Source organism: Lepus europaeus, chromosome 12, assembly GCF_033115175.1.
Source record: "Lepus europaeus isolate LE1 chromosome 12, mLepTim1.pri, whole genome shotgun sequence".
In the NCBI taxonomy this organism is placed as follows: domain Eukaryota; kingdom Metazoa; phylum Chordata; class Mammalia; order Lagomorpha; family Leporidae; genus Lepus; species Lepus europaeus.
This window is the reverse complement of record NC_084838.1, coordinates 55682736-55707725: the sequence shown is the minus strand read 5'-3', so window position 1 is coordinate 55707725 and position 24990 is coordinate 55682736. Positions and strand designations below refer to the sequence as shown.

General features: G+C 46.2%; 1 protein-coding gene across 1 annotated transcript in view; it reads left to right on the top strand.

Annotated features, from left to right (window-relative positions):
* The first annotated feature begins 19347 nt into the window (after positions 1-19347).
* ACER2 (alkaline ceramidase 2) overlaps positions 19348-24990 on the top strand; it is a 40091-nt gene continuing 34448 nt past the window's right edge. The window contains exon 1 of the mRNA XM_062208144.1: positions 19348-19496. Coding sequence (XP_062064128.1) covers positions 19389-19496 — 108 coding nt within the window. The 5' untranslated portion in view covers positions 19348-19388. The remainder of the gene's footprint in view (positions 19497-24990) is intronic.

Sequence of the window (24990 nt, the reverse complement as noted above, 5' to 3'; positions counted from 1 at the left end):
CAGCCATTTGGGGATCTCCATCTCTGTCTCTGTCCCTCCCTGTCTACCTTTCAAATAAATAAAAACAAATCTTTAAAAACACTATCTTAATCCTACAACTTCCTCTGGCTACCATTTCTGGCTGAATCCTCCTCACTGCCATTTATACTGAAGCTAAAAAAAAAGTAGCTGTACTTACTATTTTCAGTTTCTCACCTCTCATGCCCTCTTCTGTTTTCTAAGTAAATTGCTTCAAATTTTCAAAATAATGAAAAGGTATGCAGCTTTCTTATTTCACCTTCCAGTTTTATTTTTTTAATATTATTTATTTATTTATTTATTTGAAAGCGTTACACAGAGAAGAGAAGAGGCAGAGAGAGAGAGAGAGGTCTTCCATCCGATGGTTCACTCCCCTATTGGCTGCAATGGCTGGAGCTGTGCTGATTCGAAGCCAGGAGCCAGGAGCTTCCTCTGGGTCTCCCACGTGGGTGCAGGGGGCCCAAGGACTTGAGCCATCTTCTACTGCTATCCCAGTCCATAGCAGAGAGCTGGATCAGAAGAAGAGTAGCTATGACTAGAACCGGTGCCCCTGTGGGATGCCCGTGCTTCAGGCCAGGGCGTTAACCCACTGCACCACAGCGCGGCCCCTCACCTTCTGATTTTCATGTCTCATCTTGCACAGTTATCTAGTCTTGTTAGTTTCTTGTTCATATATTCAGAAAATGTTTTTGTCTACATATCTTTCTACTTCCCTTTCTTCAATATAAGAAACTTCAAAAAGTTCATACAAAAACTATACACGTATTTCAAGATTTTTTTTGTGCTAAACTAAACGAGTCTTTAATTTTTCCAGGAACTTTTTGAAGTACCTTGGTATACCTGGTAGCTTACTTATGTCATGCTGCTCCTATGTAACATCCATCACATGAAGAACTTTTTGTTTTAATATAGAAAGAGATTCCTCATTACTTTGTGTTGGTCTCCTCCTAGTGGACATTTGAGTTATTTCTAGTCATTCTCTTAGCTAGTTAGAATAACATTGTCCATAACTCATTTCCCATGTCTGGAAGTATAAATGGAAGACATTACCAGAAGAAGAAGTATCTAGTCAAAGTGTGTATGTATTTGTGATTTTGATGTAGATATTCATACAATGTCAGTTTGATAGAGGAAATAGATGTTATTTGAATATCACTAGAATTTATAGTTTTGTTGCTGTGACTTATGCATTTTTAAAAAGTTTTTTTTTTTTTAATTTATTTGAAAGGCAGAGTTAAAGAGAGAGGAGGAGAGACAGAGAGATCTTCTATCGACTGGTTCACTCCCCAGATGGCTGCAACGGCCAGGCTGAAGCCAGGAGCCCAGAGCTTCTTCCAGGTATCCCATGTGGGTGCAAGGGCCCAAGTATTTGGGCCATCTTCCACTGCTTTCCCAGGTGCATCAGCAAGGAGCTGGATCAGAAGTGGAACAGCTGGGACTCCAACCAGGGCCCATATGGGATGCTGGCACCACAGGCAGAGATTTAACCTTCTACACCACAACACTGGCCCCTAGGCATCTCTTCTCATCTTTTACCCATTTTTCCACCTTTTAGATTGTTAACCCTCATTATATAAGTGAAATATGCCCAGCATAAAATTTTTACATTTTGCATTGTATTTCATCCTTCCTTTATTTTCTAATTTTTATTTTTACTTATTTGAAAGGTAGAGTTACAGAGAGAGAGAGAGAGAGAGAGAGAGAGGGAGAGAGGTCTTCCATCTGCTGGTTGACTCCCCACATGGCTGCAGTGGCCAGGGCTGGGCCAATGCAAAGCCAGGAGCTTCTTCCAGGTCTTCCACATTGGTTCAGGGGCCCAAGCACTTGGGCCATCTTCCACTGCTTTCCCAGGTGCATTAGCAGGAAGCTGGGTTGTATGTAGAGCAGCTGGAACTGGAATTGGCATCCACCCATATACGATGCTGGCATTGTAGGAGGCAGCTAAACCCACTACACCACAATGTCCCTCTTCCTTTTTAAACTGTTTTTAAAAAATATAATTTGCCTACTCTAAAATTCACCCATTTATAGTATAAAATTCAATGTTTGTAAATTGTATGACTATGACTATATTCTAATTTTAGCAGATTTTTAAAAAAGGTTTATTTTATTTATTTGAAAAGCAGAGTTACAGAGAGATGTAGAGTCAGAGAGAGAGAGGTCGGTATTCCATCCACTGGTTCACTCCCCAAATGGCCGCAATGGTCAGAGCTGTGCTGATCTGAAGCCAGGAACCAGGAGCTACTTCCTGGTTTCCCACCTGGATGCAGGGGCCTGAGGACTTGGGCCATCTTCCACTGCTTTCCCAGGCCATAGAAGATGGCTGGACCAGAAGTGTAGCAGCCAGTACTTGAACTGGTGCCCATATGAGATACCGGCATTGCAAGCCAGGGCTTTAACCCCCTGTACCACAGTGCCTTCCCCAGAAGATCACCCCAAAAAGAACCTGTACCGGCTCTGTGGTGTAGCGTGTAAAGCCACCTTGAAAGCAGGGGCTAGTGCTGTGGCACAGAGGGTTAGAGCCCTGGCTGCAGTACTGGCACCCCATATGAGTGTTGATTGATTCCTGGCTATTCTACTTTTGATCAAGCTCCCTGCTAATGTGCCTGGGAAAACGGTGAGAGATGGCCCAAGTCCTCGGGCCCCTGCACCCCTGTGGGAGACCCAGAAGAAGCTCCTGGCTCCTGGCTTCAGATCAGCTCAGCTCAGCATCTGTGACCATTTGGGAAGTGAAGCAGTGGATGGAAGACCTCTCTTTATCTGTGCCTCTGCCTCTCTGTAACTCTGCCTTTCAAATAAATAAAATAAATCTTTAAAAAAAAATCTTGAAAGCAGGCACAATAAAACAACATCGTACTAAAAGGGGAAAACCAATTAGGATAATAGTAGAAACAATGGAGTCTGAAAGGAAAAGTGCTAAAAGAAAAAACCTGTCAACCCAGAATGATATACTCAGCAAAAATATCCTCATAGGTGAAGGGGAAACCAAATCATCCTCAGATGATGAAAAATTAAACTAGTTTATTACTGAAATAATGGCTAAGAAAAGCTCTCTAAACAGAAAGTAAATGATAAGGAAATAAATCTTAGAACATGAAGAAAGAAGAAAACAATATGAAAAGCAAAAATTTGAGTAAATGCAATAGGCTTTATTTTTTCTCTTGAATTTTCTAAATAATGCTTGATGATTGGAAAAGAAACTATAACACTTCCTGATGTTCTAAATGTAAGTAGAGGGGCCAGCACTGTAGCACAGTGGGTTAACGCCCTGGCCTGAAGCGCCGACATCCCATATGGGTGCCAGTTCGAGAGCCCGCTGCTCCACTTCCCATCCAGCTCTCTGCTATGGCCTGGGGAAGCAGTAGAAGATGGCCCAAATCCTTGGGCCCCTGCACCTGCGTGGGAGACCCAGAAGAAGCTCCTGGCTCCTGGCTCTGGATCAGTGCAGCTCCAGCCATTGAGGCCAACTGGGGAGTGAACTATTGGATGGAAGACTTTTCTCTCTCTCTGCCTCTCCTCTCCCTGTGTAACTCTTTCAAATAAATAAATCTTTAAAAAAAAAAAGATTGTAATTTGTTTATAAAGATAAATAAATGTAAGTAGAGAAAATAATATAATTGTATTATCAACTGGGAAAAGTAAAGAGAGATAAAAGCAGGAAAGATTTCTGTACTTCACTTGAAAAGATAAAATGACAGCAATAGTAGATTATTTTTATACAAAGGAACCACAGAAAGTTTATGGGGGGCAGGCATTTGACACAGCAGTTAAGATCTTGTTTGGGATCCCTGCATTCCATATCAGAGTATCTGGCTTTGAGCTCTGGCTCTAGATCCCAATTCCAGCTTCTTGTTAATGTGCAACCCTAATAGGCAGCAGGTGATAGTTCAAGTAGTTGGGTCCCTGCCTCCTATATGGGAGACTTGGACTGAGTTCCCAGATGCTGGCTTAAGCCTGGCCTAGTTCTTGCTATTATTATGGGAATCTGAGGAGTGGACCACTGGGTGGGAGATTGCTCTCTGTTTCTGTGCTCTCTGTATTTCAAATAAATAATGAAAAAAAATCTAAAAAGTTTGTGGAAAATGTGCATTATCTTTTAATTTCATTTTTCCACGAACTTTTTGAAGGACCCTCATCTATAATATAATACATAGAGCAATCACTAAGAGGTTTTTTTTTTTTAATCTTTATTTATTTATTTGGACAGGTAGAGTGGACAGTGAGAGAGAGACAGAGAGAAAGGTCTTCCTTTGCCGTTGGTTCACCCTCCAATGGCCACCGTGGCCGGCGCACCGCACTGATCCGAAGGCAGAAGCCAGGTGCTTATCCTGGTCTCCCATGGGGTGCAGGGCCCAAGCACTTGGGCCATCCTCCACTGCACTCCTGGGCCATAGCAGAAAGCTGGCCTGGAAGAGGGGCAACCGGGACAGAATCCAGCGCCCCGACTGGGACTAGAACCCGGTGTGCCGGCACCACAAGGCGGAGGATTAGCCTGTTGAGCCACGGCGCTGGCCAATCACTAAGAGTTTTACAGAGGCCAGCCCTGTGGCACGGTGGGTTAAAGCCCTGGCCTGCAATGCCGGCATTCCATATGGGCACCGGTTTGTGTCCTGGCTGCTCCACTTCTGATCCAGCTCTCTGCTATGGTCTGGGAAAGCAGTGGAAGATGGCCAAGTGCTTGGGCCCCTGCACCCATATGGGAGACCCAGAAGAAGATCCTGGCTTCTGACTTCAGATCGGCTCAGCTCTGGCCATTGCAGCCATCTGGGGGAGTGAACTAGCGGATGGAAGATCTCTCTGTCTCTCTGCCTCTATAACTCTGTCTTTCAAATAAATAAAGATAAATCTTTAAAAAATAAATAAGAGTTATACAAAGAGATGCACTCAAAAACACTATAGAGAAATCCAAATAGAATTCTTTAAAAAGCTCAAGTAACCCACCAGCAGATAAGAAAGAGTAAATAGGGGGCCATTATTAAGATGCAGTGGGTTAAGCCACTGCCTACAATGGAGGCATCCCGTATGGACACAAGTTCAAGTCCCAGCTGCTCCACTTCTGAACCAATTCCCTGCTAATGTGCATAGGAAAGCAGCAGAGGACTGCCCAAGTGTTTGGGGCCCTGTCATCCATGTGAGAGACCCAAATGGAGTTCCTAACTCCTGGCTTCAACTTCTCTCAACCCTGGCCATTATGGCCATTTAGGGAGTAAACCAGCAGATGGAAGATCAATCTTGCTCTCTCTCTCTCACTCTCTCCCTCTCTCTCTAAATGCCTTTCAAGTAAATAGTAGAAAAAAACCAAAAAGCAGAAGGAACAAACTGAAAAGAAAAAAATGCACAATTAAACCCTAATATATATAGACCAATTAAAAGAGAGTAGCTTGACAGATTAAAAGCATGACTCAATAATATACTGTCTATGAAAAACTCACTTCAGCTGTAGTGATACAGGCAGTTTAAAAGTAAAAAGTTGGGAAAAATGCAAGAATTAATTAAAGGGAAGCAGTAATGGCTATATTAATATCAGATATAGAAGTAGACTCAGCACAAAATAATTACCAGAGACAGAAATATTACATAATGATAAAAGTGCCAATCCACCAAGAAGACATAGTAATCCTAAATGTGCATGCAAAATAATGTGAAGCAAAAACCAACAGAATTGAAAGAAAAAAATAAACAAACCCATAATTATTATTGGAGACTTCAATACCATCACTCAGCAATTGAAGATGATTGTGAATCAGTGATGATATAGACAAACAATACATCATAAATCAATAGGATCTAATCAAACTCAACAACAGCAGAACATTCTTTTCATGCATTCATGGAAAATATACCAAGATAAACCATATCCTGAGCCATAAATGAAATTGCAGCAACTTTAAAACAATTTGAATCAAACTGGAATAAAGTCAGAATATAGAAACAGAAGATAAAAATTCTACACTCTTGGAAATAATACAAACACGCTTCTAAATGATCCATGGTTAAACAGACACTTTTAGTGGAAATTTAAAAATACATTGAACTGGGGGCCAGCGCTGTGGTACACTAGGTTAATCCTCTGCCTGCAGTGCCAGCATCCCATATAGGCGCTGGGTTCTAGTCCTGGTTGCTTTTCTTCCAGTCCTGCTCTCTGCTCTGGCCTACTAGGATAGCAGTGGAGGATGACCCAAGTGCTTGGGTCCCTGCACCCACATGGAAGACCAGGAAGAAACTCCTGGCTCCTGGCTTCAGATCGGCGCAGCTCCGGCTGTCGCGGCCATTTGGAGAGTGAACCAAAGGAAGGAAGACCTTTCTCTCTCTCTCTCTCTCTCTCTCTCTCTCTCTCTCTCTCTCTCTCTGTAACTCTGTCAAATAAATAAATCTAAAAAAAAAAAATACATTGAACTGAATGAAAATGAATACACAAGTTATCAAAATTTGTGGGACATAGCTAAAGCAGTTCTGAGAAGGAAGTTTATGGCACTAGTTGTGTACATTAGAAAAGAGGAAGGATTTAGGCCAGTACCACGGCTCACTAGGCTAATCTTCTGCCTGCGGCGCCAGCACCCAGGGATCTAGTCCCGGTTAGGGCACCGGATTCTGTCCCAGTTGCTCCTCTTCCTGTCCAGCTCTCTGCTGTGGCCCGGGAGTGCAGTGGAGGATGGCCCAAGTGCTTGGGCCCTGTACCTGCATGGCAGACCAGGAGGAAGCACCTGGCTCCTGGCCTCAGATCGGTGCATCACGCTGGCCATAGCAGCCATTTGGGGGTAAACCAACAGAAGGAAGACCTTTCTGTCTGTCTCTCTCTCTCTAACTCTGCCTGTCAAAAACAAAAAAAAAAACCAAGGATTTGAAATCTGTAATCCCAAATTTCCATATTTCCATTTCATGAATCTATCAAAGGAAGAGAAAGTTAAACCCAAAGCAAACAAGATGAAGGAAATAATCAAGTTAAAAGCATAAGTCAATGAAATTGAAAATGAAAAATAATAGAAAAAAATCAATAAAACAAAGAGTTGATTCTCTGAAAAAGTCAGTATGATTCAGAAATCAGGGCTGGCACTCTGGTGCAGCAGGTTAAGCCACGCCATCTGCAGTGCCAGCATCCCATATGGGTGCCAGTTCAAGTCCTGGCTGTTCCACTTTCAATCCAGATCCCTGCTGATGTGCCTAAGAAAGCAGCAGAAGATGGCCTAAGTCCTTGGGTCCATACACTCATGTGAGAGACCGGATGAAGTTCTTGGTTTTAGCCTGGTCCAGCCCTGGCTTTTGCAGCTATTTGAGGAGTGAACCAGTAGATGGAAAATTATCTCTCTCCCACTCTCTGTAACTCTGACTTTCAAATAAATAAAATAATCTTTTTTTAAGATTTATTTATTTATTTGAAAGTCAGAGTTACACAGAGAAAGGAGAGGCAGAGAGAGAGAGGTCTTCCATCCTCTGGTTTACTCCCCAATTGGCCACAACGGCTGTGCCAATCCAAAGCCAGGAGCTTCTTCTGGGTCTCCCACGTGGATGCAGGGGCCCAAGGACTTGGGCCATCTTCTACTGCCTTCCCAGGCCATAGCAGAGAGCTGGATCAGAAGTGGAGCATCCGGGACTCAAACTGGCGCCCATATGGGATGCTGGCACTGCGGGTGGCAGCTTTACCTGCTATGCCACAGTGCCGGCCCCATAAATAAATCTTTAAAAAAAAAGTTCTAGGGTATTTGCAAGAACCTTTTCATGTTTCTGCATCCCTGGACATAACTGGTGCCAAGAATTTCTTTCCAATACAGGCTGTCTCTGGTCTGTAATTCTCTCTGCAACTGTATCATTATTCTCATAGTTAACCAGTTCTGCCTGCTCCTCTAGCTATCTGGTGGAACAAGCCACCAAGTGCCCAGGTATACATCTCCATTTCATCAGGCAAACAAATGGAACTGAAGGAGCTCAGTTCTGATTCCAAATTCCCACTGATGCATTCTGATAAGTCAGCTTGTGTCAAGGCCCACTCCTGGGCCAATGAATGTCAGCTGCAGGGTTGGGTCACAGTGTTCCTATGGCAATCATCAGAATGGATGATTGCCATAGGAGTTAGGTGCCAGGGAGGGTGGGAGGTAGGCAGTTCCATAAAGAAGAAGGAGCATAAGGCCTCAGAAAAGGAGGGGATGCAGGATAGACAAAATAATACACATCTACTCCAAGCCATCCCTTCTCTCTAGGCAAGCCGAAAGATCTTGAACTTTCAATTCTATGTCCTTTACCATCTAGTTCATTACTTTTTATTTTTTATTTATTGTTATTTACTTGAGAGAGAGAGAGAGAGTGAGAGCTCACATATGTTGATTCACTCCCCAAATGCCTGCAATGGCCAGAGCTAGGCGAGGCCAAAGCTGGGAGCCAGGAACTCAATCTGGTTCTCCCCTGTGGGTGACAGTGAATCAATTACTCCATCTGTCACCACTGCCTCCTAGGATCTACATTAGCAGGAAGCTGGAACCAAGAGCTAGAGCCAAGCATTGAACTCAGGCCCTCTGAGAGAGGATGTGGTATCTTAACCGCCAGGCTAAATGCCTACCCCTCTTTTTTTGTTTATTTTAAAGATTTATTTTTACTTGAAAGGGAGAATGACAGAGAGGGAGAGGCAAAGAAAGAAATCTCCCATCTGCTGGTTCACTCCCCAAATAGCCACAACAGATGGGGATGGGCCAAGTCAAAGCCAGGAGCCTAGAACTCCATCTGTGTCTCTCACTTGGATGTCAGGGGCCTAAGTGCTTGGGCCATCTTCAGCTGCTTTCCCAGGCTCATTAGCACAGAGCTGGATTGGAAGCCCAGCAGCCAGGAGTTGAACTGGTGGTAGGTGGTGGCCTAACCCATTGTACCGCAATGCTGGCCCATGCCCCTTCTTTTGTATTTTAAAATCTGTTTGTGCTCAATCTTTTAGGCTCAAATTTGGTCAAGATGCTCCTATACTAAAAGAATGAACCATATCCCCTTCTTCAAGATCCTGTGCATCTATGGTCTTCCTTTTCCACCAGGTAAGTGTTATCTGTGCCTTATTCACACTTTTCCACAGTCAGGCCTCCTCCCACTCCATGTCCTTCAATGCCACCTCCATTGCTCTTGGTCACTATAAGGCTGAAGAGAAGGCAGAGTGAAGGGAACACGAAGCTTATAGGCCATTGTGACACAGCCCTGCCAGTAGCTATGACAGGCAGTCTCTTAAGTGCCAGCTCGGACTCCTTCACAGCCCAACCCAAGAGGGCCCCTGGACTGTGGGCTGTGATACTGACTAGTTCCTGACCTTTCTGGTTTCCTGGTTCCAGAAAGTCTATGGCCAAGCACCATCTGGACCCACCCAGCTGCCGAGAGATTGTTTACCAAAGCCTGCCTGGTTTGCATGGGCCTTCTCATGAACAGAGTGGGTGGATGGCTTCTCAGCAGGGCTGTTTGCTCTTTGCTTCCTGGACAGGGGTAACTTCCAGCCGTGTGTGCTCTGAAATCGAGGGGAAAGGCAGCCGCAGCCACAGGCTGGACTAGAACTGCTTTTTCAAAGCTACCTGCTGCTGAAGGCCAAGCCCTGGGCTTTTGCTCACCTACTGGTGTTTCTGCTGTTCTCAGCTACAAGGGGGACTTGAGAAATGATCTACTTTGTGAACTCCTTTGCCTCTTGGGTTTGTAAATACTTTATTAAGGAAAAATTTTAAATGTATACAAAGTAGAAAGACTAGTTTAATGTGTCTACCACTCAGTTTCGTCAGTTATCCATTGGGGCCAATATTGGTCCACTTATACTCTCAAACCAACACCCTCCCCCATTTTTCAAAGCCAGTTTCAGATATTACACTTTATTGGTAAATATTTCAGTAAGTCTCTCTGAACAACAACCCTCCTTTTTGAGTTTTGCTTTTGGTCAGGTTTGCAGTAAAGCTTATCTTAAGTTATAGTCCTGAGGCTGTAGAAACTGATTCAGGCAGGTAAACTTTGTAGTTGAAATATAAAAGAGTTCTGGTACCTCCCACCTTCCCCCATTCCCTCTGCAGTGAACTCCTTCTCTTATTCCCAAGCAGCTACAGATCTGGTTTTCATTCCCCCTCCCTTTATTTTTTTTTTAAAGATTAATTTATTTATTTGAAAGGCAGAGTCAGAGGCAGAGAGAGAGGTCTTCCTACTGCTGGTTCACTACCCAAATGGCTGAAACGGCTGGAGCTGTGCCAACCTGAAGCCAGGGGACAGAAGCTTCTTCCAGGTCTCCCATGTGGGTGCAGGGGCCCAAGGACTTGGGCCATCTTCTATTGCTTTCCCAGGCCATAGCAGAGAGCTGGATCAGAAATGGAGCAGACTCAAACTGGCACCCATATGGGGTGCTGGCACTGCAGGCTGTGGCTTTACCCGCTACGCCACAGTGCCGGCCCCTAGTTTTCATTCTTATGGTTTTAACTTTTTTCAGAACATCATTAAGCTAGAATTAGCCAGTGTGTAGCTTTTTAAACAACTATAATATTGTGACCACATCACCCTCAAATCAACAATGACTCTCTAATAGGAAATATCCACAGCTAACATGTCCGCAATTATCCTAAATTTTTTTTTTTAAAAAAACTTAATATCTAAATAGGGTCTATAGTTTGCAACTTCTTGTTATAGCCTTCAAGTCTTTAATCTATATGTTCCCTCCTATCTTTTCTTTCATTGTATTTAAAAACATTGAGTTTGGGGCCAGTGCTGTAGCCCAGTAGGTTAAAGCCCCAGCCTGAAGTGCAGGCATCCCATATGGGTGCTGGTTCGAGTCCCGGCTGCTCCACTTCTGATACAGCTCTCTGAGATGGCCTGGGAAAGCAGTAGAAGATGGCCCAAATCCTTGGGCCCCTGTGCCCGTGTGGGAGACCAAGAAGCTCCTGGCTCCTGACTTCAGATCGGCTCAGCTCCAGCCGTTTCAGCCATCTGGGGAGTGAACCAGTGGAAGGAAGACTCTGTCTCCACCTCTCTCTCTGTAACTTTGTCTTTCAAATAAACAAAAATAAATTTTAAAAAATCGAGTTATAGTTTCCCATAATCTGGATTTTATCGATTGTATCTGCATATTGCCATCTTTTGTGTTCTCTATAACCTTGCTACTAAATAAAATATGCTCCCAGAATCAGCTGGGAGTTTGTTAGAAAGGCAGAATCTTGGCCGGCGCCGCAGCTCACTAGGCTAATCCTCCGCCTTGCGGCGCTGGCACACCGGGTTCTAGTCCCGGTCGGGGCACCGATTCTGTCCCGGTTGCCCCTCTTCCAGGCCAGCTCTCTGCTGTGGCCCGGGAGTGCAGTGGAGGATGGCCCAAGTTCTTGGGCCCTGCACCCCATGGGAGACCAGGATAAGCCCCTGGCTCCTGCCATCGAAACAGCGCAGTGCGCCGGCCGCAGCGCGCCTACCGCGGCGGCCATTGGAGGGTGAACCAACGGCAAAGGAAGACCTTTCTCTCTGTCTCTCTCTCACTGTCCACTCTGCCTGTCAAAAATTAAAAAAAAAAAAAAAAAAGGCAGAATCTTGGACCCCACTGAAGACCTGCTGAATCAGAATCTGCATTTTTCACATTTAACAAGGAGATTCTGCTGCTGTATATTGGTGATGAGAGCTAGAGTCTATTTTCTTTTCTTTTTTTTTTTTTAGAAAAATTATTTTATTTATTTGAAAGGCAGAGAAAGAAAGAGAGAGAGAGAGAGAGAGAGAGAGAGAGAGAGAGAGATCTTCTATCTGCTGGTTCACTCCCAATGGCCACAGGGGCCAGGGTTGGTTCAGTTCAAAGCCAGGATCCTAGAACTCCATCTGGTTCTCCCATATGGATGGCAGGGGCCCAAGCACTTGGGTCATCATCTGCTTCTTTCCCAGGTGCATTAGCAGATAACTGGATGGGAAGTGGAGCAGCCGAGACTCCAAATGATACCCAAATGGGATGCTGGCATTACAGGTGGTAGCTTAATATGCTGCCCCACAATACCAGTGCCTAGAGTCTGTTTTCTTAAAATGATTTATTTGAGAGGGTGAAAAGGAGAGAGAGAGAGAGCGCGAGCTTTTCATGCACTGATTCACTCCCCCAAAGCCTGTAACAGCTGGACCTGGGCCTGGACCAAAACGGAATTTGGAAGTGTAATCAGCTGTTCCATATGGATGCCAGAACCCCCATTACTTGACCTATCACTGCTGCCTCCCAGGGTGCACATTAGCAGAAAGCTGGGGTCGGGAACCAGAGCTGGCAAACCCGGGCACCCTGATACAGGATCAGGGTGTGCTGACTCCTCAGCTAAGCACCACTCAGAGCTAGACTCAATCTGGTTGGGTCCTGTTTTTATTTATTTATTTATTTTATTTTGCAAGTCTGATGGTGGGGTTACATACCTTATTTTTCAGCCCTGGCCATCTGTTCTCCTCTGGCCTTCTGACTGCTTATGTTCAGCCAGGAATATGTCTCCTCATAACCCAAGCCTCTGGAAGTGTTAAGCAAGGAGAAGCCCTCTGCCTCTGTCCACTCTTGCCCCCATTGTTTTCCTACTATCTTATCTATCTTCATGATTCACACAGATTAATCCAGACCTAACTTGCCTTTTCAGTTGCCAAGCCAATATCTCGTTCCAGATAGTCAGTCTATATATTTAACCCAACCACCTGGGGCCCATAGCAGCTTAATCTGCCACCTACAATCCTGTATGGCCACCGGTTCAAGACCCGGCTGCTCCACTTCCAACCCAGATCCCTGAGAAGGCAGTGTTTGAGACCCTGCGCCCAGGTGGGAGACCCAGAAGAAGATCCTAGCTCCTAGCTTCTGCCTGGCCCTGCTCCGGCCTTTGTGGCCGTTTGGGGAATGAACCAGTCGATGGAGGATCTCTCCCCGCCCCCCGCCCGATTCTGCCTTTCAAATAAATAAAATAAATCTTTAAAAAACAAAAACAAAAACCCGACCAGTGAAAACCTAAGTGTGTTGCCTCCTATCTTCCCTTGTGGGTTAGTAGCCTCTTTTCGGATCACTCAGGTTTGACTGCTGGAAATTGTCTTCCATTTTGTCCCCTACCCCGTTTCATTGCCTGCCTTTTATTTCATAGTTCAGCTTTATTAATTCTCCTTCTGTATTTGCTAGCCTTCTTTAGTTTGTGCCAGTGCAAGAAACAATACCCCCAAATCTCAATGATTTACAACATCAAGTTTTATTTTTTGTTCCTGTTATATATTGGCTGTGAATTGCAGGCAGTCTGATTTGCTCCAGGTGTCCTCTTTATTCCAGGATCCAGGCTGAAGAACAGCCCCAATTTGGGATACACCAGTTGGAGAAAAAGAAATGGCAAAGCCAGGAATAGTTCCAAAGACTGCTCAGTTGGGGTGCAAATCAATTCCATGTATACTCTTCAGTCTTAGTAAATGACGCATCGATAGTACAATCTATCACAACTCCCACCGTACATCTCAACGTATTTCACTTTCCATTAACCCATGACTCTTTTTTTTTTTTTTAGATTTTATTTATTTATTTGACAGGTAGAGTTATAGACAGTGAGAGAGAGAGAGACAGAGAGAAAGGTCTTCATTTTCCTTTGGTTCACTCCCCAAATGGCCACCATGGCCAGAACTATGCCTATCCGAAGCCAGGAGCCAGGTGCCTCCTCCTGGTCTCCCATGCGGGTGCAGGGCCCAAGCACTTGGGCCATCCTCCACTGCCTTCCTGGGCCACAGCAGAGAGCTGGCCTGGAAGAGGAGCAGCCGGGACTAGAACCCGGTGCCCATATGGGATGCTGGCGCCGCAAGCAGAGGATTAACCGAGTGAGCCATGGAGCCAGCCCCTAACCCATGACTCTTAGCAAGGACATGGGCCCCCATATTTTATGTACACACCTTTATTTTAGCAATCATCATTTTGTTCTTCAGCGGTTTCTTTGTGTGCCTCGACAAGACTAAGCTCCACGAGACCAAGAATAATCTTTTGTTGCTTTCTATGTTATTCAACACTTAACATGGGACTTTGTACAAAGTAAATGCTTAAATGTGCTAGTTATGTCTTCTTTGCAAGTTACAGTTTGTTAACCAAATGACATTTTCACTTTCCAAAAGCACCAGTCCAAACACACTCAACCAATTGCATGTCCTTCAGGCCTAGGCAAAGCTTCCATTTCCTATCGGAATCCACTTAAGTTTAGTGTATACCTAGTCTTAACCTTGTTTGTGGTTTTCCAGTGCAGATTAGAGAAAGGAAAGAGGCCCTTCTACTAGAGGTCGACTGACAACAGCAGGAAGTGGCTGTTGAGGGCTGTCGGGAAGCAAGTAGAAGGGACCTGATTCAAACACAGGCACCTTCTGGGGTGGCTGCAAGACGGTTTTCCTGGTGAGGATCTGCTTCCCACAGGTCTCTCCTACAATTCTGAGCCTGAGAATTCCTGGGATTAAAAACAAAAACAAAAAACACATGCTTGCTGTCTTGCGATTTCCTTGGTAGCTGAGGGGGTGGAGGCAGACTCTGAGCCTCTGGATTCCTTCTTTTGGGCTCTTCTCTTCCTTTCCTTGGTGGCAGCAGCAGTCTGGACATGGAGTTGGTTCTGTGGGCAGCAGAGCAAATATTCACAGTGAATTTTTGCCCACCACACACTAACTAAAACCGTAGTTCTCAAACTTGAGCATTATTCAGAATCACCTGAGGGCTTGTTCAACCAGAGCTTGCTCCGCTCCACCAAAGAGTTTCTAAATCCACCACCGGTCTGACTGGGGGACCACACAATTTACATTTCTGAAGTTTCCATGTGATGTGGAAGCTGCTCTGGCCTTGACAATGACCCTCAAATAAGACCACAGTGAAAAACTCTGGCCAAACAGCGGAACACAGAAAAGTTCATCTTTGATCAGGCAATTCTCGCTTCATTTACTCAGGTGCCTGCATTTCTTTCTTTTTCCCAATGAAGACATTGAGACTTGGTCATTTCCACCTAGGGAACCAGTTGAGCTGGATATTTATTATCAGATATTTACTTAGGCCAAGTAAACATTGCTAAACATCATGTAAAAATGGAAGAGGTTGGCATTCTTCCTTGCAGAGGCTGTTCCCTCAAACCTGCTTTCTCATGGGTCTGTATCACTGACTCATATCAAGACCAAAAGTGCCAGAAGCAAACTCCTCATTAGAGTTCAGCTGTGCTCTGTCTTCTTCTATCACCACACCCCACCCCTCCACTAACAAACTCTGTTTACAATAGATATCAGAATTTCTTATTAAACACTTTGAGCGGTTACTCAGGCATCATACCATCCATATAAATCAATTTCAAAATTAATACCTAACAATAGGCCTAATGTTAAATTACAAAGGTTCTATTTAACCTAGATAATGGGGAGTTGGAGAAAACATCAGACAAATGTTTGCAGTCAGAAGAGCCAAGCTAGTGTCTTTGGAGGAATCTAATTTGCTTCTCCATGGCTTCAGCACTGTCTCTGTGCAGTTGTAATTAGAAAGAACCAGGGTAGTGGACCTTGATTTTGAACCAGAATTGCCACTACCTATAGGAGTTCCCGTAGAAGATGAAAAAACAAACCCATCTCTCCCTCAACAAGTCTTGGACAGAGGATGAATTACAACCAGCCAATTTCATATTTCCACTGATCTGAACACATTATTTTGCATTGTAACAGCTCCAAAATCCTGATGCATTAGAATTTTATGATCACAGCTGGCCTGGCTCTGGTTGTGGTATGGTGTGACTGCCTGTACATGCACCAACTTGGTGGTTATTCTTGGTGGTGAAAATCTGCAACTGTAATCTCTTTGTTTTTCTCAACAAATCATTTAAGGACTACCTGGAAAAGAAACATGCTGCATGCTGTCTGATACCTTCCACTGATACTTTAAACTAAGGCCAAGGAAGTCTCAGCATCGAAACTTGTAGGTGTTAGTAACTTGTAAGAAAATGTGCATTACCAGTATGTGGTAATTAAAGACCCAGGATACTTCTGTGTGAGACACTCAGGCAGGCATCAGTAACTATGAGTTGAAAATGATTCAGAAGAACAGAGATTCTGAATGTGAAGGAATGATAGGAATTCCCTAATTGATGTTTGCTGATGTTTTCCTTTTTCTATGTACATAAGAGGCATGTATGATAGTATATGTCTAAAAGCACTCATTCAGGGCCAGCATGTGGATTTATTTATTTAATTGCAAGGCAGAGTTACAGAGAGCCAGAGAGAGAGAGAGAGAGAGAGAGAGAGAGAGATTCTTCCATCCACTGGTTCACTCCCCAGATGGCCACAACAGCTGGAGCTGTGCCGATCTGAAGCCAGGAGTCAGGAGCCAGGAGCTTCCTCTAGGTCTCCCATGCAGATGCAGGGGCCCAAGCACTTGGGCCATCTTCCACTGCTTTCCCAGGCCATAGCAGTAAGCTGGATTGGAAGAGGAGCAGCCGGGTCTTGAACAAGAACAAGAACAAGAACCAGCACTGCAGGTGGCAGCTTTACCCACTATGCCACAGTGCCAGCCCCTGCTCCACTTCTGATCCAGCTTCCTAATGATACATCTGGGAAGGCAGTAGAAGATGGTTCAATATTTCGACCCCAGTCATTCATGTGGGAGACTCAGAGTTCCAAGCTCCTGGCTTTACAACAACTGAGGCTATTTGGTGAGTGAACCAGCGGATGGAAGAACGATTCTCTCTCTCTCTCTCTCTCTCTCTCTCTCTCTCTCTCCCTCCTTCTCCATAACTATGCTTTTCAAATAAATAAATAAATATTAAAGAAAATAATAAAAACATGCATTTTTTTTTGACAGGCAGAGTGGACAGTTAGAGAGAGAGAGAGACAGAGAGAAAGGTCTTCCTTTGCCATTGGTTCACCCTCCAATGGCCGCTGCGGCCGGCGCATGGCGCTGATCCGAAAGCAGCAGCCAGGTGCTCCCTCCTGGTCTCCCATGGGGTGCAGGGCCCAAGCACTTGGGCCATCCTCCACTGCACTCCCGGGCCATAGCAGAGAGCTGGCCTGGAAGAGGGGCAGCTGGGATAGAATCCGGCGCCCCGACCGGGATTAGAACCCGGTGTGTTGGCCGGCGCCGTGGCTCAACAGGCTAATCCTCCGCCTTGTGGCGCCGGCACACCGGGTTCTAGTCCCGGTCGGGGCTCCGGATTCTGTCCCGGTTGCCCCTCTTCCAGGCCAGCTCTCTGCTGTGGCCAGGGAGTGCAGAGGAGGATGGCCCAAGTCCTTGGGCCCTGCACCCCATGGGAGACCAGGAGAAGCACCTGGCTCCTGCCATCGGATCAGCGCGGTGCGCTGGCCGCAGCGCGCTAGCCGCAGCGGCCATTGGAGGGTGAACCAACGGCAAAGGAAGACCTTTCAGTCTGTCTCTCTCTCTCTCACTGTCCACTCTGCCTGTCTAAAAAAAAAAAAGAACCCGGTGTGCCAACGCCGCAAGGCGGAGGATTAGCCTGTTGAGCCACAGCGCTGGCTTAAAATTCTAACTGATGAAAAAACATAACTAGTTTAATTGAGAATATCTTTTAAACTGCAGCTGTCAACCTTTTTGGTCTGAAGACTTCCTTTGTACTTCAGGAAATTATTGAGGATCCTAAATAACTTTTGTTTTTGAGGTGTTATCAATATTTACCATGATAAAAATTTAAAGTAGGGGCTGGCATTGGGGAGCAGCGGATCAAGTGGTATACTGCAACGATAGCATCCTATATCAGAGCCCTGGTTAGAGTCCCTGCTGCTCTGCGTTCTATCCAGCTCCCTGCTAATGCATCTGGGAAAGCAACAGATGATGGCTCAGGTACCTGGACTCCTGCCACCCACGTGGAAGATGTGGATGGCGTTCCAGGTTGCTGGCTTCAGCCTGGTCCAGCCTCAGCTGTTGTAACCATTTAGGGAGTGAACCAGCAGAGGAAGATTCTCTCCATGTCTCCCTCTCTCTGCCACTCTGCCTTTCAAATAAGTCTTAAAAAGAAGAAATTTAGAGGCCAGTGGTGGGGCGTAGCTGGTAAAGCCTCCACCTGCAGTGCTGGCATCCCATATGGGTGCCAGTTCAAGTCCTGGCTGCTTCATTTCCGATCCAGCTCTCTGCTATGTCTTGGGAAAGCAGTAGAAGATGGCCCGAGTGCTTGGGCCCCTGCACCCGCGTGGGAAACCTGGAAGAAGCTCCTGGCTTTGGATCGGCACAGCTCCAGCTGTTGTGGCCATCTGGGGGAGTGAACCAACTGATGGAAAACCTATCTCTCTCTCTCTCTCTCTCTCTCTCACACACACACACACACACCCTCTGCCTCTCTGTAACTCTGCCTTTCAAATAAACAAATAAATCTTTTAAAAAAGAAGAAATTTAAAGTGAGATTTTTAAATGCTGAAGTATACACAAGCACATATTCCATCAGCTGTTACATTTGCTGTCACATAGCCGCTGGAAAACTGATGTACACTGGCACATAAATTTACATTGTTAACAGGAAAAGAGTTTTGGCCTTGTGGACCCCCAGAAAGGTGCGTACCCCTTGAGCCTGAGCAAGGATATCCTAAGGACAGTCAGCACGGATGACTGCCCCAGGCCTCTTCTGCCACTGCCAAGGAGATGCTTTACATGTGTCATGATCTCTTGCACTTTGGATATCTTGGAGCTGTCTCACCTGCCACACTGCATCCATTCTCTGCAGGGTGGCTGAAGTTTGACTCCATGACTAAGCTCCTACATCGAAGACTAGATGAAAGCCTAACGCGAGTCTAGGGGCACTGAGGATAGGAATGGTCTCGAAATCACACCCGTGGGGAGCGGGTGGTCCAGACTTTGTGAGGGGATGAGAGGGAGAAGGAGGTCGCTGAGCTTGCCCTCGCATCCCAGGTCTTCCTAACCCCAGCGACTGCAGCGGGGAAGTGTCGTGTTGGGTCAAGCAGTCCCCTCCCCGCCTCGGACGAACCCAAGGTATTTCTATGGCTTGAACACTCGCGTCCCACGTTTGGCAAAGCCCTATCGCTGCAACCTCCAAAGGAGTCTGGGTCCTCCTGGGTTTTTTCTTACTTTAAATTTTTCCCAGAGAGGGCTCTGGTTTTCTTTGCACAATCTGGGGGGCGCCTGGAGGTAAGCGAGGGCAGGTCCCACGGCCTTTGCTGGGGGGTCTGGGAGAGCCCGGTCCCCGCCTCCTCGAACTCCCCGGCCTCTCCTCCCTTGTGGATCCTGCCCCCAGGGTGGGCGTGGCTCCCTTGGGGGCGGAGCCGGGGAGGGGTCCGCGGGCGGGTCACGTCCAGCAGGCGGGGCGGAGCGCGGGCAGGCAGGCTGGCGGGGGAGGCGCCACATCCGGAGGCCGGCGCGTACTGCATAAAGCCGCCGCAGCCGCGGGTTGCCGCTGCCTGCAGCTCTGGGCTCTTCTCACTTGCAGGAGCAGCTGCTCCAATGCCCCAGAGCGGCCATGGGCGCCCCGCACTGGTGGGACCAGCTGCGGGCTGGCAGCTCGGAGGTGGACTGGTGCGAGGACAACTACACCATCGTGCCTGCCATCGCCGAGTTCTACAACACGGTGCGGGTCGCGGGAGCGGGGATGGCAGGCGGGCCGCCGGGAGGGGCTGTCCCCGTGCGTCGCGGCGCTTGGAAGCGGGACGTGGGTCTTTGCGTGTACGTGGGTCATTCTCTCTCCAGGGCTAGAGTCGATCCACGCCCCTCCTTTGCGCGCTGTCTTTTTCTCCATCGGCCCTCTGCTGTCTCTATTTTGGACCTTTGCGCTCATCCTCCTCCTCCTGTCAATTCCTTCTTGATGGCCCTATTGTCTTGTTTGGTCCCTACCCGTTCGGAAGCCCGGGGTCCTTGTAAGCATTACCTTCCCAGCAAGGGTCCGTTGGGGGTGGTAGACCAGCCGGGACAACTCCCTTCCTCCTCTGGGATGTCTTTGGCGTGACGCACTTGGGGCGCATTGTGCGTTTTTGCCCTGAATACCTGCTCTGGGAGTGTGGGGAACTGGGAAGTCCCTGGCAGGTCGCAGGGGCGGGGCTCGCTCACACTAGGCTGATTTGCCCACCCCAAAGATACCGAAGTAGTCATGGAGTTCTGTTTGTCCAGAATCAAGTTCATTACTGCTAGTCCTTTTTTTTCTTACCTTTGTTTTCTCATCTCCCATCAGCCCCAAAGTCTATCTCCCCAAGGCTGTGTTTTCTCTCAGTCTTAAATCTGCGGGACTGAACGGGAGGAAAGCTTGGGAGTGATAACGCGCGGGTTTTCTGGGCTTGCCCAGGTCCTTAGAAACTGGCAAGCAGAAACTTCCCTGCTGCGGAATCCTGCGTGTTTTCAGTCTTTATGGGAGGGTAAAGTTGCTTTGGGAAGAGGAAATGCCTCTCCTCCCTGTGCGGGTAACTCACAGTTCTGGAACCCAGTGTAGACTTTGCTGGGTCATTTCTGTGGCTTATCTTTTCACTGCCCAAACACGGAAAACAGGAACTTCTGGTTTGCGTCATTATGAATTTGAGGCTGTTACTTAGGATTTTCCCCCTTGGATTTGCGGAGGAGGTCTTTGGAAGGAGTCAGGTACTTGTTGTCTAGAAGAATCTCAGATCATATACTTCCCATTCTTTTGTTCATTCAATGAGAAAACGGGGCCCCAGAGGAGGAGTCTGTCAGGCCCACGTTCCTGGCAAGGCCAGGATCACCACCCAGTGGTCTTGACCCTCCTTTCTCTCAGAAATCCATGGAGACCCACCCGCTTCTGTTTTATGATCAGGTTAGTTCCTCAAGAAAAGCTGGCCCTCTGGAGTCTGTGGAGGCCGTGAAAGATGCAGTTAGTGGAACTGGCCATGCTTGACCCAGTGTGCAGCCTCAGAGAGCGTGCTATTAGGTAGACAGGTGTACACAGAGGGCTGGAGCAGGGCTGGGTACTTGCAGCAAGGAGAAGCACCAGCAGTACCTCAGTTTCTCCATTTGTAAATGGTAGAGGCCATGAGATACTAAGGATTTCACCAGAGTTAAAGAAGAGATGACAGCTTGGTGACAGGTTCTTACCCACTCAGCAAGGTACTTCTCTGTGGAGTCTGAGACCCTCCGGGAGGATCAGCCTCGTTATTTGGGCCAAAAAGAGCTAGCCTGTAGCGGCTGTCAGCCTGCCGTGAAAAGCCCGGGAGCTGTTGGAGGGGAAGAATTTGTCTTGTCTTTAGTTTTAATCCACTCCCAGTGGAGCTATTATATAGTAAGTGCCAAGTCTTTTTCAGAAATGAACGGCTGGTCTTCAGCTGCAGTGTTTGTGCTCAGAGCCTGGCTGGCCCGGACAACCTTGCTCCTGGGAGTACTGGTAAACCACAGAGTTTGCTCTGACCACACTGAGAGCTGGAGGTCTCAGGGAAGTAGTTGGTGGCCTTACTTTGTTGAATGTGGATCCAAAGAATTTGGCAAATTTCCTCCTCTCTGTTCCCATGGCCTTGCTTATCTTCTGAAGCTTATCACAGGATGTGCCAGTGTTTCTGTTGCTCCTTTATTAAGGAAGCGGGTGATAAAATCTCCTTCAATCGTATAACAAGGCATCAGGACAAATTATCCATGATATAAGAAACTGATAATATCAATTTTAAGAGAAAGTAAAAGGAATTGACCATGTTAGATCAAGAGGTGACAGGGAAAGTGATCTAGAGCCTTCTTACTGGATCTCGGGGGAGCACATCACTACTGCAACTTCAGTTACTTCCGGCTGCCCTTCATTGTTGAGAGTTGCAGATGTGCTGGGTACTTTGTGTTCATGCAGGCAGTGGCTGCTGTTTATTATGTCCGTTTGCTAAAGGAGGAAATTGGGACTTAGGTGGTTTTTATATCTCGCTGAGGTCAAGAAAATGGCAGAACGTGAGTTAGAACTTGGTCCATTGGACTCTACCAAGATAGTTCTCTTGAACACACAGCACTACTAACTACCTTTGGTTTACTTGTTTGGCATAGTGTAGGTATTTCTTATTTAGTCATTCTTTAGCTTACAACTACTTTACTGGGGTAATTTTGTTTATAGGATAAAACTCGTGATGTTTGCTATGAAAAAAAATTTGTTTAGCTTTTTGTTATTGTTGTTTGTTTCAGGTAATAGCACAATCCTGGTTAAAAAAATTCAGATTATGGTAGTTATAAAGTGAAAAATATCCTTTTTTTCTGTATCTTTCTAGACATTTTCTAGGCATATAAAGAGCATATATATTTGTGTGTGCATATGTAATAATTGTGTATAGTACATACACAACACACTTGAAGATTTTTTTCAATCAGCTGAGATACTACTATACAAATCCTTCTGCACTGTGCTCTTTTCACGTAATGTTTTGGAGGTAGTCCTATATTGGCTCGTACAGACCTGCCTTCCTTTTCACAATGTCTATACAGTACTCCGTGTAGTGGATTGGCCATACCTTATCTGCCCAGTCAATCCCTTATTGATGGATGTTTGCAGCAGTACCTCTGGTTTACATTTTGGTTTCTGAATGGAGATGCAATGAATGTCCTCATCCATGTATCTGGGTGTGCTTTTGCACGTGCTAACTGGAGAAGGGGGATTGCTACGTCAGGACAGTGTTCAGTTCAAATGCTGGTAAGTATTGCTAAATGGCCCACCAAGGAGAGTACACTGATTTAACTACCACAGACAATGTTTGGGTGTACAGAGCATTTTGCTTTTGAGCTTTGCAAATCTCTGTTGCTGCAAATCTTGTCATCATTCTTTGCTTCAGCCAACTCCAAATATCTCTTCCAAGAACATGTCATTTCCTTTCACAGCCTTTTACTTCTGCACATTTTGTACTGTTTCTTTTTACATACAAGTTTCATTGAATTGTGTTCCTTTTTATGTTTCACATTTTGAGGTCCCAGCCACATAGACGTAACAGCTCTGGAGCTAGGGTCTGCCTTTTAACCACCAGACTTGCCCTTTGGGGACTCTGTGTGATGAGTGGCTCATGGGAGCAGAAAGAAATAAACTGGTGGTGAAAAGAGTCTTGAAGTAAAACATACGTGTAAAATCAGTTCATGATCTGTTACCTCTGCCTCCAGTCAAGACAAGGAAAATGATGGCAGGACGTTTGGTGTATCCGTTAAGAGGCTGCTTGGAGTGCCTGGTTTCAGTCCTGGCTGTGCTTTTAATTCCAGCTTCCTGCTAATGCACACCCCTGGGAAGTAGCAGCGATGGTTCAAGTAGGAGCCACTCATGTGGGGTCTAGCCCCAGATGGAGTTCTGGGCTCCTGGCTTTGGTCTAGACCAGCCACACCTATTGCAGGCATTTTGGGGAGTAAATCAGTGAGTGGAAGATTTGGCTCTGTCTCTGCTTTTTTTTTTTTTTTTTTTGACAGGCAGAGTGGATAGTGAGAGAGAGAGACAGAGAGAAAGGTCTTCCTTTTTTTGCCGTTGGTTCACCCTCCAATGGCAGCTGCGGCCAGCGCATCTCGCTGATCCGAAGCCAGGAGTCAGGTGCTTCTCCTGGTCTCCCATGCGGGTGCAGGGCCCAAAGACTTGAGCCATCCTCTACTGCCTTCCCGGGCCATAGCAGAGAGCTGGCCTGGAAGAGGGGCAACCGGGATAGAACCCGGTGTGCCGGCGCCGCCTGTTGAGCCATGGCGCCGGCATCTGCTTTTCAAATATAATAAAGACTTAAAAAAAAAAAAAAGATTGAGGAAAGTAGAGCTCTCTTTATATGACAAAGTCCATGTCCCACTATTTGTAGGGTTGAATCTATGTGAGTATTTACTGGGCAGTTACTATGTGCTTGTCACAGAGGCTAGGTCTGTGTGAGTCATTGGGGTGTTCAGGGCCAAATAGTGGTGTGTACAGGAACTCTGCATGGGGTCAGTGCACTATGGGCAAGGGGTGGGGGCGTTTGCCAGGCTTCTGAGTGACCTATCTTTTTCTGGGCTTTTATCTGAGACTTTTCTGATTTTAAAACAAAGTCCCACACTTGGAGAGCCCGTTCAGTCCCAGGTCAAGCAGGACAGTTGGTCACCTCAGAAGTGAGAATGTACCACTGGAATGAAGAGTTAGGGATCAGCTTCCCTTTAAAACATACCCGGTCTACCAAAAGGTTCTTGTCTGTCTCTGAGCCTACTGCTGAGGAAGTTCGCAGTCTGTTCTGTCAGTTTTCAACGTCTTGCTGGGAGAGTGCATGTTCAGATGCATCAGGGTGAGATTGCAGTGTCTTTGTGAGATTATTTTGGAGCAAATATTACATAGGAATTCGTAGGATGAAGAATTTCCAAAGGAAATAATTAATACATTTTTGGAATTGTGGTTTGCTTTTGATTAAACAACAACAACAACCCTACAGGCATTAAGCAAACTGATTCTTCCAAGGATAATTCAACAGAAGGCCTTAAAAAACATCCCTCTGCTGGATGATTGTGCAACTTCAGTGACCACCCCCCAACCAGTTGCATTTGTCAGAGATGTAGCTTTTGAGTCTATCTTTTTTTTTTTTTTTTAAGATTTCTTTTATTTATTTGAAAGATAGAGTTACAGAGAGAGGTAGAGACAGAGAGAGAGAGGTCTTCCATCCGATAGTTCACTCCCCAATTGGCCACAATGGCTGGAGCTGCACCAATTTGAAGCCAGGAGCCAGGAACTTCCTCTGGGTCTCCCACGTGGGTGCAGGGGACCAAGGGCTTGGGCCATCTTCTACTGCTTTCCCAAGCCATTGCAGAGAGCTGGATCAGAAGTGGAGCAGCCGGGACCAGAACCGGCGCATGTATGGGATGCCGGTGCTTCAGGCCAGGGCTTTAATCCGCTGCGCCTCAGCGATGGCCCTCATTCATTTGCTTTTTGTTCCTTCCTCTTTTTGCCTTAGGAGAGTCTCCCTTTAATTAGATCTTTCCTTTCTCTATGTTGATGCTTTTAAAAAACGTGGTGGAGACCAGGCCTTGGTTGATGAGCTATGCAGAAGCAATAACTTGCTCTCAGGGATTTTTAGGAGCATATGTCAAAATAGTGCTTTGAACTGGTGCTGCTTTTTTTTTTTTTTTTTTTACATATAGAGTTAGACAGTGAGAGAGAGAGAGACAGAGAGATAGGTCTT